This window comes from Chinchilla lanigera, unplaced genomic scaffold (assembly GCF_000276665.1).
Source record: "Chinchilla lanigera isolate Chin_1 unplaced genomic scaffold, ChiLan1.0 scaffold00053, whole genome shotgun sequence".
Taxonomy (NCBI): domain Eukaryota; kingdom Metazoa; phylum Chordata; class Mammalia; order Rodentia; family Chinchillidae; genus Chinchilla; species Chinchilla lanigera.
Genome location: NW_004955454.1, coordinates 6,582,431 through 6,593,284, shown reverse-complemented (window position 1 = coordinate 6,593,284; position 10,854 = coordinate 6,582,431). Strand labels below are relative to the sequence as shown.

The 10,854-nt window shown below is 55.2% G+C and overlaps 1 protein-coding gene across 1 annotated transcript in view; it reads left to right on the top strand.

Annotated features, from left to right (window-relative positions):
- B4galnt3 (beta-1,4-N-acetyl-galactosaminyl transferase 3) overlaps positions 1-9,880 on the top strand; it is a gene marked incomplete at its 5' end in the record, with an annotated part of 20,311 nt that extends 10,431 nt beyond the window's left edge. The window contains 6 exon segments of the mRNA XM_013520228.1: positions 2,570-2,895; positions 3,694-3,847; positions 4,097-4,169; positions 4,913-5,066; positions 5,596-5,722; positions 7,983-9,880. Coding sequence (XP_013375682.1) covers positions 2,570-2,895; positions 3,694-3,847; positions 4,097-4,169; positions 4,913-5,066; positions 5,596-5,722; positions 7,983-8,091 — 943 coding nt within the window.
- Positions 9,881-10,854: the final 974 nt, after the last annotated feature.

Below are 10,854 nucleotides of genomic sequence, written 5' to 3'. Positions count from 1 at the left end.
GTTTTGCTTTGTTTTTGTTTTGCAGTACTGGGGATTGAATTTAAGAGCCTTTGCACTGAGGTATATACCCCGCCCTTTTGTTTTAATACATTTTATTTGGAGACCAGCGCTCACCAACTTGCTAAATTGCCTAGGATAGGCTCAAATTTGAAACCTCCAGCCTCAGCCTCTCAGAGTCCTGGGTTTACGATCGTGTACCACCAAGACTGGCTGAGCCTTTTCTCTATAGACATTTGGCTATTTGCATATCCTTTTTTTTTGTTGCTGTTGGCACCGGGAATCGAACTCAGGACCTTGTGCTTGCCAGGCAGGCATTTGTGCCACTGAGCTATATCCCGGCCATATCCTCTTTCTTTAAAATATACTTCATTTTGTTTTGTTTTGTTTTTGAGATAGTGTCTCATTTTGTAGCCCAGACTGGCCTTGAATTTGTGATCTTTCTGCCGTACCCTCCCAGCTGCTGGGATTGCAGGTATATACCACCACGCCCAGCTGTGTAGCCTCTTAAAAATTGTTTATTTAGACATGGGCATGGTAGCACATGCTTGTAAACCAGAGTGCTCTGGGAGGCTGAGGTAGGAGGATCACCAGTTTGAGCCCAACCTGGGCAATTTAATGACTTAGAACACCCTGCTTCAGTAGGTTTGTGCTAATATTGTTTGGACAATTAAATGCTGATATCTCATACTGTGAGGAACTAATTTGAAGATAACAATGTACAATGTATTAAACATTGTTACCCTCCCATCATATTGTCTTGGAAGTTTTTTTTTTTTTTTTGTCTTTTTGTTTCTTTTTCTTTAAAACAAAAATTAAAAGAAAAAGAAGACCCTGCTTCAAAATAAAATATCAAATAGGGGGGCTTGGGACATAGCTCAGAGGTAGAACATTCCTGGGTTTAATTTTCAGTACCACAAAAGCAAAGAAACAAACAAAAACAAACAAAAGCAAAGTATCTGTTCAGGTCATTCGTGCAGCTGTAAATCAGATGACTTGTGTTTTGTGAGTTCTTTTGTACTCTGGATACTCACTGCTGATCTCTTACTGAATGAGCATCTTGCACATACTTTCTCCTGGAGGTTATTTCTTCATCTGTTGAATGTCCCCTTTCCTGTGCTTTTTAGTTTGATGTAGTTCTGCTGGTCAACTTTTGCTTTTTTCACCTGTGCTTCTGAAGTAATATCCCAGGAATCTTTTTTTTTTTTTCTTTTTGGTACTGGGAATCGAACTCAGCACCTTGCACTTGCCAGGCAGGCACTTATGCCACTGAGCTACATCCCTGGCCCTCCCAAGAATCTTTGCCTCATGCAGTGTCCTGAAGCATTTCCCCTATGTTTTCTTCAGAAGCGTCATAGTTTCAGGCCTTACGTTTAAGCCAGGCATGGTGGCTCATGCCTGTAATCCCAGCACTCAGGAGGCTGAGGCAGGAGGATTGTTGCAAGTTCAAGACCAGCCTGGGCTACAAAGTGAGCTCAAGGCCAGTCTGAACTGCATAGTGACACCCTGTCTCCAAAAATGACAAAAAAGAAAAAAAAAAGAAAGAAAGAGAAGGCCTTACATTTAAGTCTGATTCATTTTGAGGTGGCTTTTGTATATGGTGAGAAATAGAAGCCCAATTTGATTCTTCTATACAAGCATATCCACTTTTCCCAGCACCCTCTGTTGAAGAGGATGGTCCTCTAGCCCATGTGTGTTCTTGTCCAAGGTGCTGGATTTATTTCTGGGTTCTGTATTCTGTCCCATCAGCCTGTGTGTCTGTTTTTTATGTCACTACCATGCAGCTTGTGATTTCAATTATCAATTATCTAGTGGCTAACGATACTGAGCCAACCATTTAACACTCATGTAATAACTCATTGTGTCTTACAGACTTTTAACTTGAACAATGTGTTTATTATCGAGGGTTAATTTCTCTTTTTTTTTTTTGATACCAGGAATCAAATTCAGGACCTTGTGCTTGCCAGGCAGGTGCTTGTGCTGCTGAGCCGTATCCCCGGCCCTTGAGGGTCAATTTCTGAAGGAGCCTCTGCACTGTGACGCCTCTTAGTCTACTTAGGGTCTCAGAGCTGGAAAAGCTCGTGGAGATGATTACAGCTCAGTAGTGCATTTTTGCTGGAAATATAGCTCAATGGCATAAACATCTGCCTGGCAAGTGCAAGGTCCTGAGTTCGATTCCCAGTACCAAAACAAAAAAAAAGCTACAAATGCCGGGTGTGGTGGCGCACGCCTGTAATCCCAGCAATCAGGAGGCTGAGGCAGGAGGATCATTGTGAATTTGAGACCAGCCTGGGCTACGAAGTGAGCTCAAGGCCAGCCTGAACTGCATAGTGAGACCCTGTCTCAAAAAAAAGACACACACACACGAAAAGCTACAAACAGTGCAGTTTTGAAGATGGAGGCTGTGAGACCTAGAGAGGCTGGGCATCTCGCTTGAGTCTCTACCCCTAGCCAATGGCAAAGCTAGGACAGAAATCAGCTTCTCCTGGCAATGGGCCTGTTGCCTTGCAGCATGCTGGGCTGCCCTTGCTTTGGGGAGGAAGCACTCAAGCCCCCACCCTTTGTGCCGCAGGAGATACCAGCTGCAGCGCATTGTGAACGTGGAGAAGCGTCAGGACCAGCTGCGTGGGGGCCGCTACCTCTTGGAGCTCGAGCTGCTGGAACAAGGCCAGCGCCTGGTGAGGCTGTCAGAGTACGTGTCCACGCGGGGCTGGCAGGGCGTCGACCCGGCTGGTGCAGAAGAGGCCGAGCCCCGGAACCTGCAGGGCCTGGTCTGGAGCCCCCACAGCCGGCGGCGGCGGAGGCATGTCCTGAACGTCCGGGATCCCGAGCCCAAGCTGTGCTGGCCCCAGGGCTTCTCCTGGAATCACCGAGCCGTGGTCCACTTCATTGTGCCCGGTGAGCCTCTGCAGGGCGGTTCCCACGGCACTAAGTCTGTTTCCCCATTTCAGTCTCCCGGGAACCTAAGAGAGGAGCCGCGGCTCAGCAAAGAGAGGGAGTGTGCTTAAGGTGACAGCGAGTGTTGGAGCTGAGCCTAGAGACTGACTCGGTGGCTGGAGCCCTTTCTCTCCCACGAGGTCTCCTGGGTGGCTGTGACCATCACTTGAACTTGTTGTTGAGGAAATACAGCACAAAGAGGACTAGAGACGATGGTTTAGTTTTTTGGTGCTGAGCATGCAGGCCAGGGCCTTGCGTGTGCTCACTCCGCAAGTGCTCTGCTGCTGAACCGCATCCCAAGCCCTCAGTGGTTTTGATGATGACAGGCAGGGGTGTAGCAGCGGGGTAGGACTGGAAATAGTGACAGTAAGATTGATTGTCAGAGCCCGGCAGGATTGCTGTGACCCCAGCCCGAGGCCCTCTCCTGGGCCTGCGCGGGAGCCTTGCAGGGAGCTCAGGACAGAGGTCCCTTCACTGGGAGTAGTTCTCTCCTTCAGGTCCCTAGTGTCTTTTTTTTTTTTTGGTTTGGTTTTTTTCCGGTACCGGGACTGGAATTCATGACCTTGCGCTTGCTAGGCAGGCGCTGTGCCGCTGAGCTAAATCCCCAGCCCCGGTCCCTAGTGTCTTGCTCGTGGCTTGCTGAAAGTTGTACTATCTTCACAGCAGGGGCCTGGTGGGGATTCCTGACTCACGTGTGCGTTGAGAGCGATGTTCATCTTTTCTTACCTCTGTTTCTTTCTGCCCGGCACACGGGGGTAGTGAAGAACCAGGCGCGCTGGGTGCAGCAGTTCATCAGAGACATGGAAAACCTGTCGCAGGTCACCGGCGACCCGCACTTCAACGTCATCATCACCGACTACAGCAGTGAGGACATGGATGTTGAGATGGCCCTGAAGAGGTCCAAGCTGCGGAGGTGAGGACCCCCCTTCCCCAGCTCCCTGCTGCACAACCGGGGCGCAGCCTGGGAACCTCCTTCCTGAAGTCCTAGGGCTGCCGGGTCTAGGAGTGAGCTGCCCCACCCGGCTTCCCTGATTTCTAGTCTTTAGTTCTTTCCCAGGACTCCCCTGTGCATAATCTCACCGCGGTGCATTTAGCATCTCTATGCCGGGGACCCCAGCAGCTGACTCCTAACACTCAGCTCCTCCTTTCTTTCCTTCTGCAGCTACCAGTATATGAAGCTCAGTGGGAACTTTGAGCGCTCAGCTGGACTTCAGGCTGGCATTGACTTGGTGAAGGTAACTAGCTGGCCTGGAAAGGGGTCAGGAAATGGGTTTAAGAGGCAGAGAGAACTTCGTGATGTGTGAGGGAGTCAGCCGTCCAGTGGGGAAGCACACAGGGACCCGGGGGTGTGTGAGCCAGCTTCCCCTAACTGTAAGGAATACCTGAGAGAATCACCTTCCCAGGAAGGAGTGCTCATGTTAATTCCTGGTTGCAGCCCACAGTGGGTTGGTCCCATTGCCTTTGGGCCGGTGGCAGCGCAATATGTCACAGTGGGAGAGGAAGCTGCTCCCCTTGCGGTGGCAGGGAAGCAAAAAAGACAGACGGGAGGAGCCCAGGGTCCCAGGATCCCCTCCAAGGCCTCCAGTCACCTGCTTCTGCCACAGCCCTCAGCTCCCAAAGGGTCCCGCACCTGCCAGCAACTCCCCAGGCTGGGGACCAAGTCTGCTACATGGCCCTTCAGGGACCCTTGCCCAAACCACAGCAGGGAGCATCTTCTGTGCTCCTTGTGGGGCCAGCGGCAGAGAGGGGCTAAGCAGATGGCAGGGGAGCATTTGCTCAGTTGTGCCGGGTCCTCAGAGCCCGTAAACAGCAGGGAGAGGAGCAGGGCTGGCCCTCGATGGTGAGAACACCGCTCTGACTACGGATGTCTGCCCAGCGGGTGGGTTTGTGCGGGTTTGGCCATCGTTCCAACAGGGCAGAGCCTAAGGTTTCTCCCAGGAGTCCTGAGGGCCTGGTGACCCCGCTGTTTGGCCCCCAGGACCCTCACAGCATCATCTTCCTCTGTGACCTCCACATCTACTTTCCCCCCGGAGTCATCGACACCATCCGGAAGCACTGTGTGGAGGGCAAGATGGCCTTCGCCCCCATGGTGATGAGGCTGCACTGCGGGGCCACCCCTTGGTGGCCTGAGGGTGAGCCCCTGCCCCGCCCTGCCTGGGGAGGAGGGGAGGCCCCTCCTCTGTGGTTCCTAACCTCAGAGCCGCAGGTGGGCACGTTGGCGAATGGCAGCGCCCCTTGCCGTGCCGCCCCCGTAGACCGTCCACCCGAGCAGCTGGTGCAGCAGCGAATGTTCCTGCCCCGCTTCCCCTCACTTGCTTGTCAGACACCGAGGAAGCGTCTGTCGTACACAGATGCTGTGCCCTGGGATGCTATGCGGGCATCTCGGCCAGAGCTCTCTGCCTACAGAGAGGGAGGGGCACGGTAACTCCGAGGCTGCTGTTCTCACAGCTAACTGTAGGCCCCGGGTCAGCCGGGCTCACTGCTGCATGTGCTGAGCCCTGAACCTCCGGCGGGGCCCTTCCCCCAGTAGGTAAGGTGTGTGCTCAGCGGAGAGAGCTCTCAGCCTGCGCTGCCACTCAGCCCTGTCCTAGCGCACAGCCTGAGGCCTCTGCGGCCTCCTGGCCCCAGCTTGGCTCACCGCAGCTGCTTGGCTGTCCACAGGCTACTGGGAGGTGAATGGGTTCGGACTGCTCGGCATCTACAAGTCAGACCTGGACAAGATCGGAGGCATGAACACCAAGGAGTTCCGGGACCGCTGGGGCGGAGAAGACTGGGAGCTGCTGGACAGGTGACTGCGGAGGGAGGGATCCAAGGGAGGGCTGGGATTCCGTTCGGCGTGGTGCTCGGGGAGGGGACGGGTGGGATCCACCGAGGTCACACATCCCGGTGCTCTCAGCTCTCAGCTTGCAGAGGAGGTGACGCTCCTGCTCCTGCTGTCTGTGTCACTGGGCTGGTGTGACCACTAAAGTTAAAGGTTGGTGAAGTGTCAGAGGAAAAGCAAAAACCACTGAGCTGTGCAAATGCAAGGGGCAGTGTTCTCAGCACCAGGTGGGAACTCTGGTGGAGATGAGCCTGGCCAGCCCTTCTCCCCCGCTAGCGCCACCTGCAGGGAGGGTGAAGTCAACACAGGCCAAGGTCAGGAAAGATGCAGGGCCAGCAAGAGAGACAGGGTGGACCACTAGAGGGCGGTGAGGTTCCCAGGGGCACTGAGACCCTGGCGGCCAAGAGTGAAAGAGCTTGGCCTGAGAGAAGAAAGGCGCATAGAACTCAGTGCCAACTGCGGGCTCGGCCTGAGAGAAGAAAGAACTCAGTGCCAACTGCGGGCTTGGCAGGGAGCGAGGTCGTAGGGGAGGGAGGAGCACACGGTAGTGAGGACGCTTCTCCCTGTGTTGGTGTGAGATTCCTCTTTCAAGACATTTGCTGCCTCCAGGGATGGCGGTGTGCACCCATAATCCCAGCTCTCAAGAGGTCGAGGCTGGAAGATCCCAGCCTGGCATAGAGTAGTGGATGAACCCTGTATCAAAAAAAAAAAAAGGAGAAGAGCCAGGGATGTAGCTCAGAGGTACAAGCACCTGCCTGTTAAGCACGAGGTCCTGAGTTCAATCCCTGCTACCAGAAAAGTAAAGAAAAGAGAAGAAGAAGATGTTTGCACTAGAAGAAGGGAAAGGAAAGAGTGTGGTGCCTTGAGCTTTGATCCTGAGGTGGGGCAAAGGAGAGTGAGGGGGAAAGAAAGGGCATCAGGGTTGGAAAGTTCCTGGAAGAGGTGCACCGGGGAAGGCGACCTGACAGGGAAGGTCGACCTTTCTTCCCGAGACCCAGGGAAGGGTGCAGCCACTGTCACTGGGTGCCTGTGCTCTGCAGGTGAGTCACGCAAGTAACCTTGTTATTAGGCACAAGTATCCCCATTTTTCAGAGAAGAAAACCAAGTCACAGAGAGTCGTTAACAGTTTGCCCCAAGCCTCTCTTACGAAAGTCTCAGAAGCTTAAAAAGCAGCCTGTTCATGGTTTTCCCATGGGAGGAAGGAAGAAAGAAAAGGATGGTGACAATACAAAGAGAATTAAGGGTGGAGGGCGGGGGCAGGGATGGAGATAGCTCAGATTTCACAAGGCTGGATCGCAGCAGCCTGGAGCTGCACTTTGAGAAGCTCAGAGTCGCAGTTATGCCACCCTGGGCTTCGTGCTGGGCTTCGTGCTGGGCTTCGTGCTCCAGTGCAGGCCTCCAGCGTACCTCCTACTCCTCTTGCTTCCTCTGAGGCCCAACAAGAAAGAAACTGCTGCCGGGGAGCTGCGCATGGAGACAAGGAGCAGGGTGGGCGGAGGTGCTCAAGTTCAGAGCACCTGCCTGGCACGCAGGTGCCTGAGGGTCCATCCCCAGTGCTGTTAAAGAAAGAAAAAGAAAACAAAACAAAAAAAACCTGAAGCCGGGTGTGGTGGTGCACGCCTGTAATCCCAGCACTTGGGAGGCTGAGGCAGGAGGATCGTTGCGAGTTTGAGACCTGCCTGGGCTACAAAGTGAGCTCAAGGCCAGCCTGAACTGCATAGCGAGACCCTGTCTCAAAAAAAAAGAAAGAAAAAAAGAAAGAAAGAAAGAAGGAAAAGAAGGAAGAAAAGAAAAGAACGGACTTGAACAGAGCAGAACAGAACAGGGCGGGCCTGAGACAGGCTGTGTGGCTCCAGGGCTCTGCCCCTGTAGATAGGGAGCAAAGTCTCGGCAGTCTCTGGGCCCTCGGTGTGTGCTGGGCCTGTGCTGGGCACTTGGCATCCATCATCCCTATATATGTGACTAGAGGCGGTGGGTCTGTATGCACAGCCGGGCATGTTTATAAGGTTAGCATCCTCCTCCTAGCGGTGGTGAGCAGGCTCTGACAGATGGCGTCACTTGCGCAGTCAGGGAGCTGGGACTCCAGCCCCGGCTGGCTGGCTGGCTTCTTCCCACCGTACCTACTTCCTCTGCCCTGTGGGAGGCTCCTGAGGGAGGAGGGTCGGAGGTCAGGGTGGAAGGGGTGACTCTGAGGGCTGCGGGCTCATGCCCACTCCTCCCTCCTCAGGATCCTCCAAGCAGGCCTGGAAGTGGAGCGTCTCTCCCTCAGGAATTTCTTCCATCACTTCCATTCCAAGCGCGGCATGTGGAACCGCCGCCAGGTGAAGATGCCGTGAGGCCCGTGGTGGGGCTGGCTGGACCCACCGCCGTGGCTCGTGACTTGGGGTTGCTTCCCAGTGCCCTGCTCGGTGCAGAGGACGGGAAGACGGGGAGCAGCAGGGTGCCTGGGTCCCAAGAGGCCTCAGCGCGGAGCTCCTCTCCACCAGGAGCTGCCCCTCATGTGGATTCAGGTCCCAGGGCTCCTCTGCCACTCGCTCGGCTGACAGAGACGATGGCTTCTGAGAGCGTGGAGCAGCGCGGTCAGGGAGAGGAGACCCGTCCTCACCCCTGGCTGGAGGCGCGTTCCAGTGACCCCCGTGCGCGCCGTGAGGAGTGTTGGCCGTGAACTGCTGTGCAGACCTGGCCTTGGCGGGGCATGTATGCCGAGGGGATGTCCCCACTTGCAAACCTCAGGCCCGCTTGTGTGCTGCAGTGTGGCCCTTGAGCACCGTCCCGTCCAGCGGTGCTGTCCTGTCTGGAGCAGGTCTGGCCCTTGCCCAGGCTTGAGCTCCCAAATCCACATCTCTCCGGGTAGCCACCGAGCTGCTGGCCACCCTTAGGGCATTAATGGAAGCGCTCCTGGGGCACTCACCTGGGACTGGACTCACAGAGCTGGGGGTGCCTTCCGGTAGGGGGTGGGGTGGGAGGGAGGTGGGGTCTGGGAGGCAGTGCGTCTCTTGCCACTAGTGATCGCAGTGTGGCTCTGCAAAATGGGCGGGCTGAAGAAGGCCAGGGAGAGGTGCCCCGCCCCCTCCAGCTCGCCCTGGGCGGAGCCTCGGAGGACATGCGTGCTGCGCGAGGAGAGCTTAGAGGGAATGTGGCGGTGCTCCTTAGACACGGGTGTGGAGGCCAGGCGGGGAGGGGCGGAGAAGGCCCAGCCACCTGGCCCTGTGCGGAGGCAGGGGACAGGCAAGGGTGGCGGGGAGCAGGGAGCAGTGGAAGACCGGGAAGTCCCTTCCCCAGGGGAGGGGGCAAGGGGTCAGAAGAACTCAAGTGGAGCAGTTTCAGGGAAATACCCCCGGCCTTTGCAGTCTGTGGCGCCCCCTTTCTGTCACCAGTGGTCACGGACTTGTCTTTTGCACTAATAAACCCCAGGCGCTTCTGTGGCCGGGGACTGTTCTACCGCTGCTGCTGAGCTCCCCAGTGTTGCATTTGGGTGCTTGCCCCTGAACCCCGAGTGCGTGGAGGACGCCCTGACGTGGGGGAGAAGGGGCTGGGGGAAGTGCAGCGGGATCCTGAGCAGGGGTGGCTGAGCCCAAGGTCCACGCTGTGACAGACCAGAGGCAGCGTTTGGAGCTGCAAGGCCTGCCCAGGGCATCTGCGTTCACCAAGAGCAGAAGCTCGGCTGGAGGCTGGAGGCTGGAGGCCGCGGGGATCTGTGGGGCGCTGGAAGAATCACTGCCTTCCTCTAAGGAATCGGGTTGGGCTGTTGTGGCTCATGGATGCCCTACCTGCCCCCGGGCTGTGGCCTCTTCTGGTTCCTGCTCAGGCTTTCTGCCGCCTGGAAAGAGCGCGTAGGAAGCAGGGAGGGCCGCAGCTGGTCAGCTAGGGGCCAGGGTCTCTAGGGCCGCTCTCATTCTTGGCATTGCACTGGAAGGCCAGAACCGGTCCCTGCAGCTCTGCCGTTCCACTTCTCCTGATGCCTGGGGCTTGCCCCGCCTGCCTGCACCCCTGTTCCCAGGCCAGTGCCTTGTGTTTGTTACTTCCACACCATCTGCCTTAAGGGGCCGTTCTGGCCCCTGCTCTGTAGGGAAATGTCTCGGGTGGGGGAAGGGAAGACATTAAATACAGCATCTTCGTAGAAAACCACTGGCTCCCGTGTCTTCCTGTGACCCATGTGTGGTGGGAGAGGGTGGGGCTGAGGGGCCCAAGGATCGCATCGCTGTCCCTCAGCTCGCCAGCCTCTCCTGGCCGTGCCGAGGACTCCCCGCCCCTCCACCCGCGCTGCTAGTTTGGTGTCTGCTCTGGTGGGGATGGCATTCTCTCCGCTGGGGTTTACTCAGAAAGGGTACAGAACTGTCCTCTTCCATATCTCAGTCAGGGATGAATGAACGACCTGCTCAGGTTAACAGGGTGGTGTTTCTGCTGAGAAAGGCTGCAGACCCACTGGGAGAACAGCGCAGAATGGTTTGTGGGCAGTGGAGAAGCTGTGTGTGGCTTACTGTTTTTCTACTGAGTGTACTTTCCATAGTATCCTATATTCTTTTTCTTTTTTGTACTGAGATTTGAACTCAGGACCTCGCACTTGCCAGGCAGGGGCTGTTCCGCTGAACCAAATCCCCAGCCCCTTGTGTGGCTTGTTCTGAAACAGCAGATGAGGCTGGGGCTGTAGCTCAGGGGTAGAACGCTTACCTAGCATGCGTGGGGTCCTGGGCTCCATCCCAGCACCACGAAAAATAAATAAATGCTTTCAGTTTGGGCAGGGGATGCCCTGTGGCTTTACAGGTGCAAGTGAACTTTCCCAGTTATGTATGCCTAGGCAAAGATCAAAGTTCATATGCTTAGATGCGTGCTTAAAAGCGAAAAAAGGTTTATAGTACGTTCTTGGAAAGGATCATGCTTCGGTAAGATGTGATCAGCAAATATGGTGAATGCTTAAATTCTTTTTAAAAACTATGGTGCTGAAAGACACATGAGCATTAATCCCGCTCCAGAATACTGCCCCCACCACCGCCGCTCAAAACACAGCTGTCACATTATTCCTGCCTCTTTCCCACAGTTCAGGGTGGAGGTCTTCTTCCAAGACGGTCTTGAGTTGTTTTTTTGTTTGTTTGTTTGTT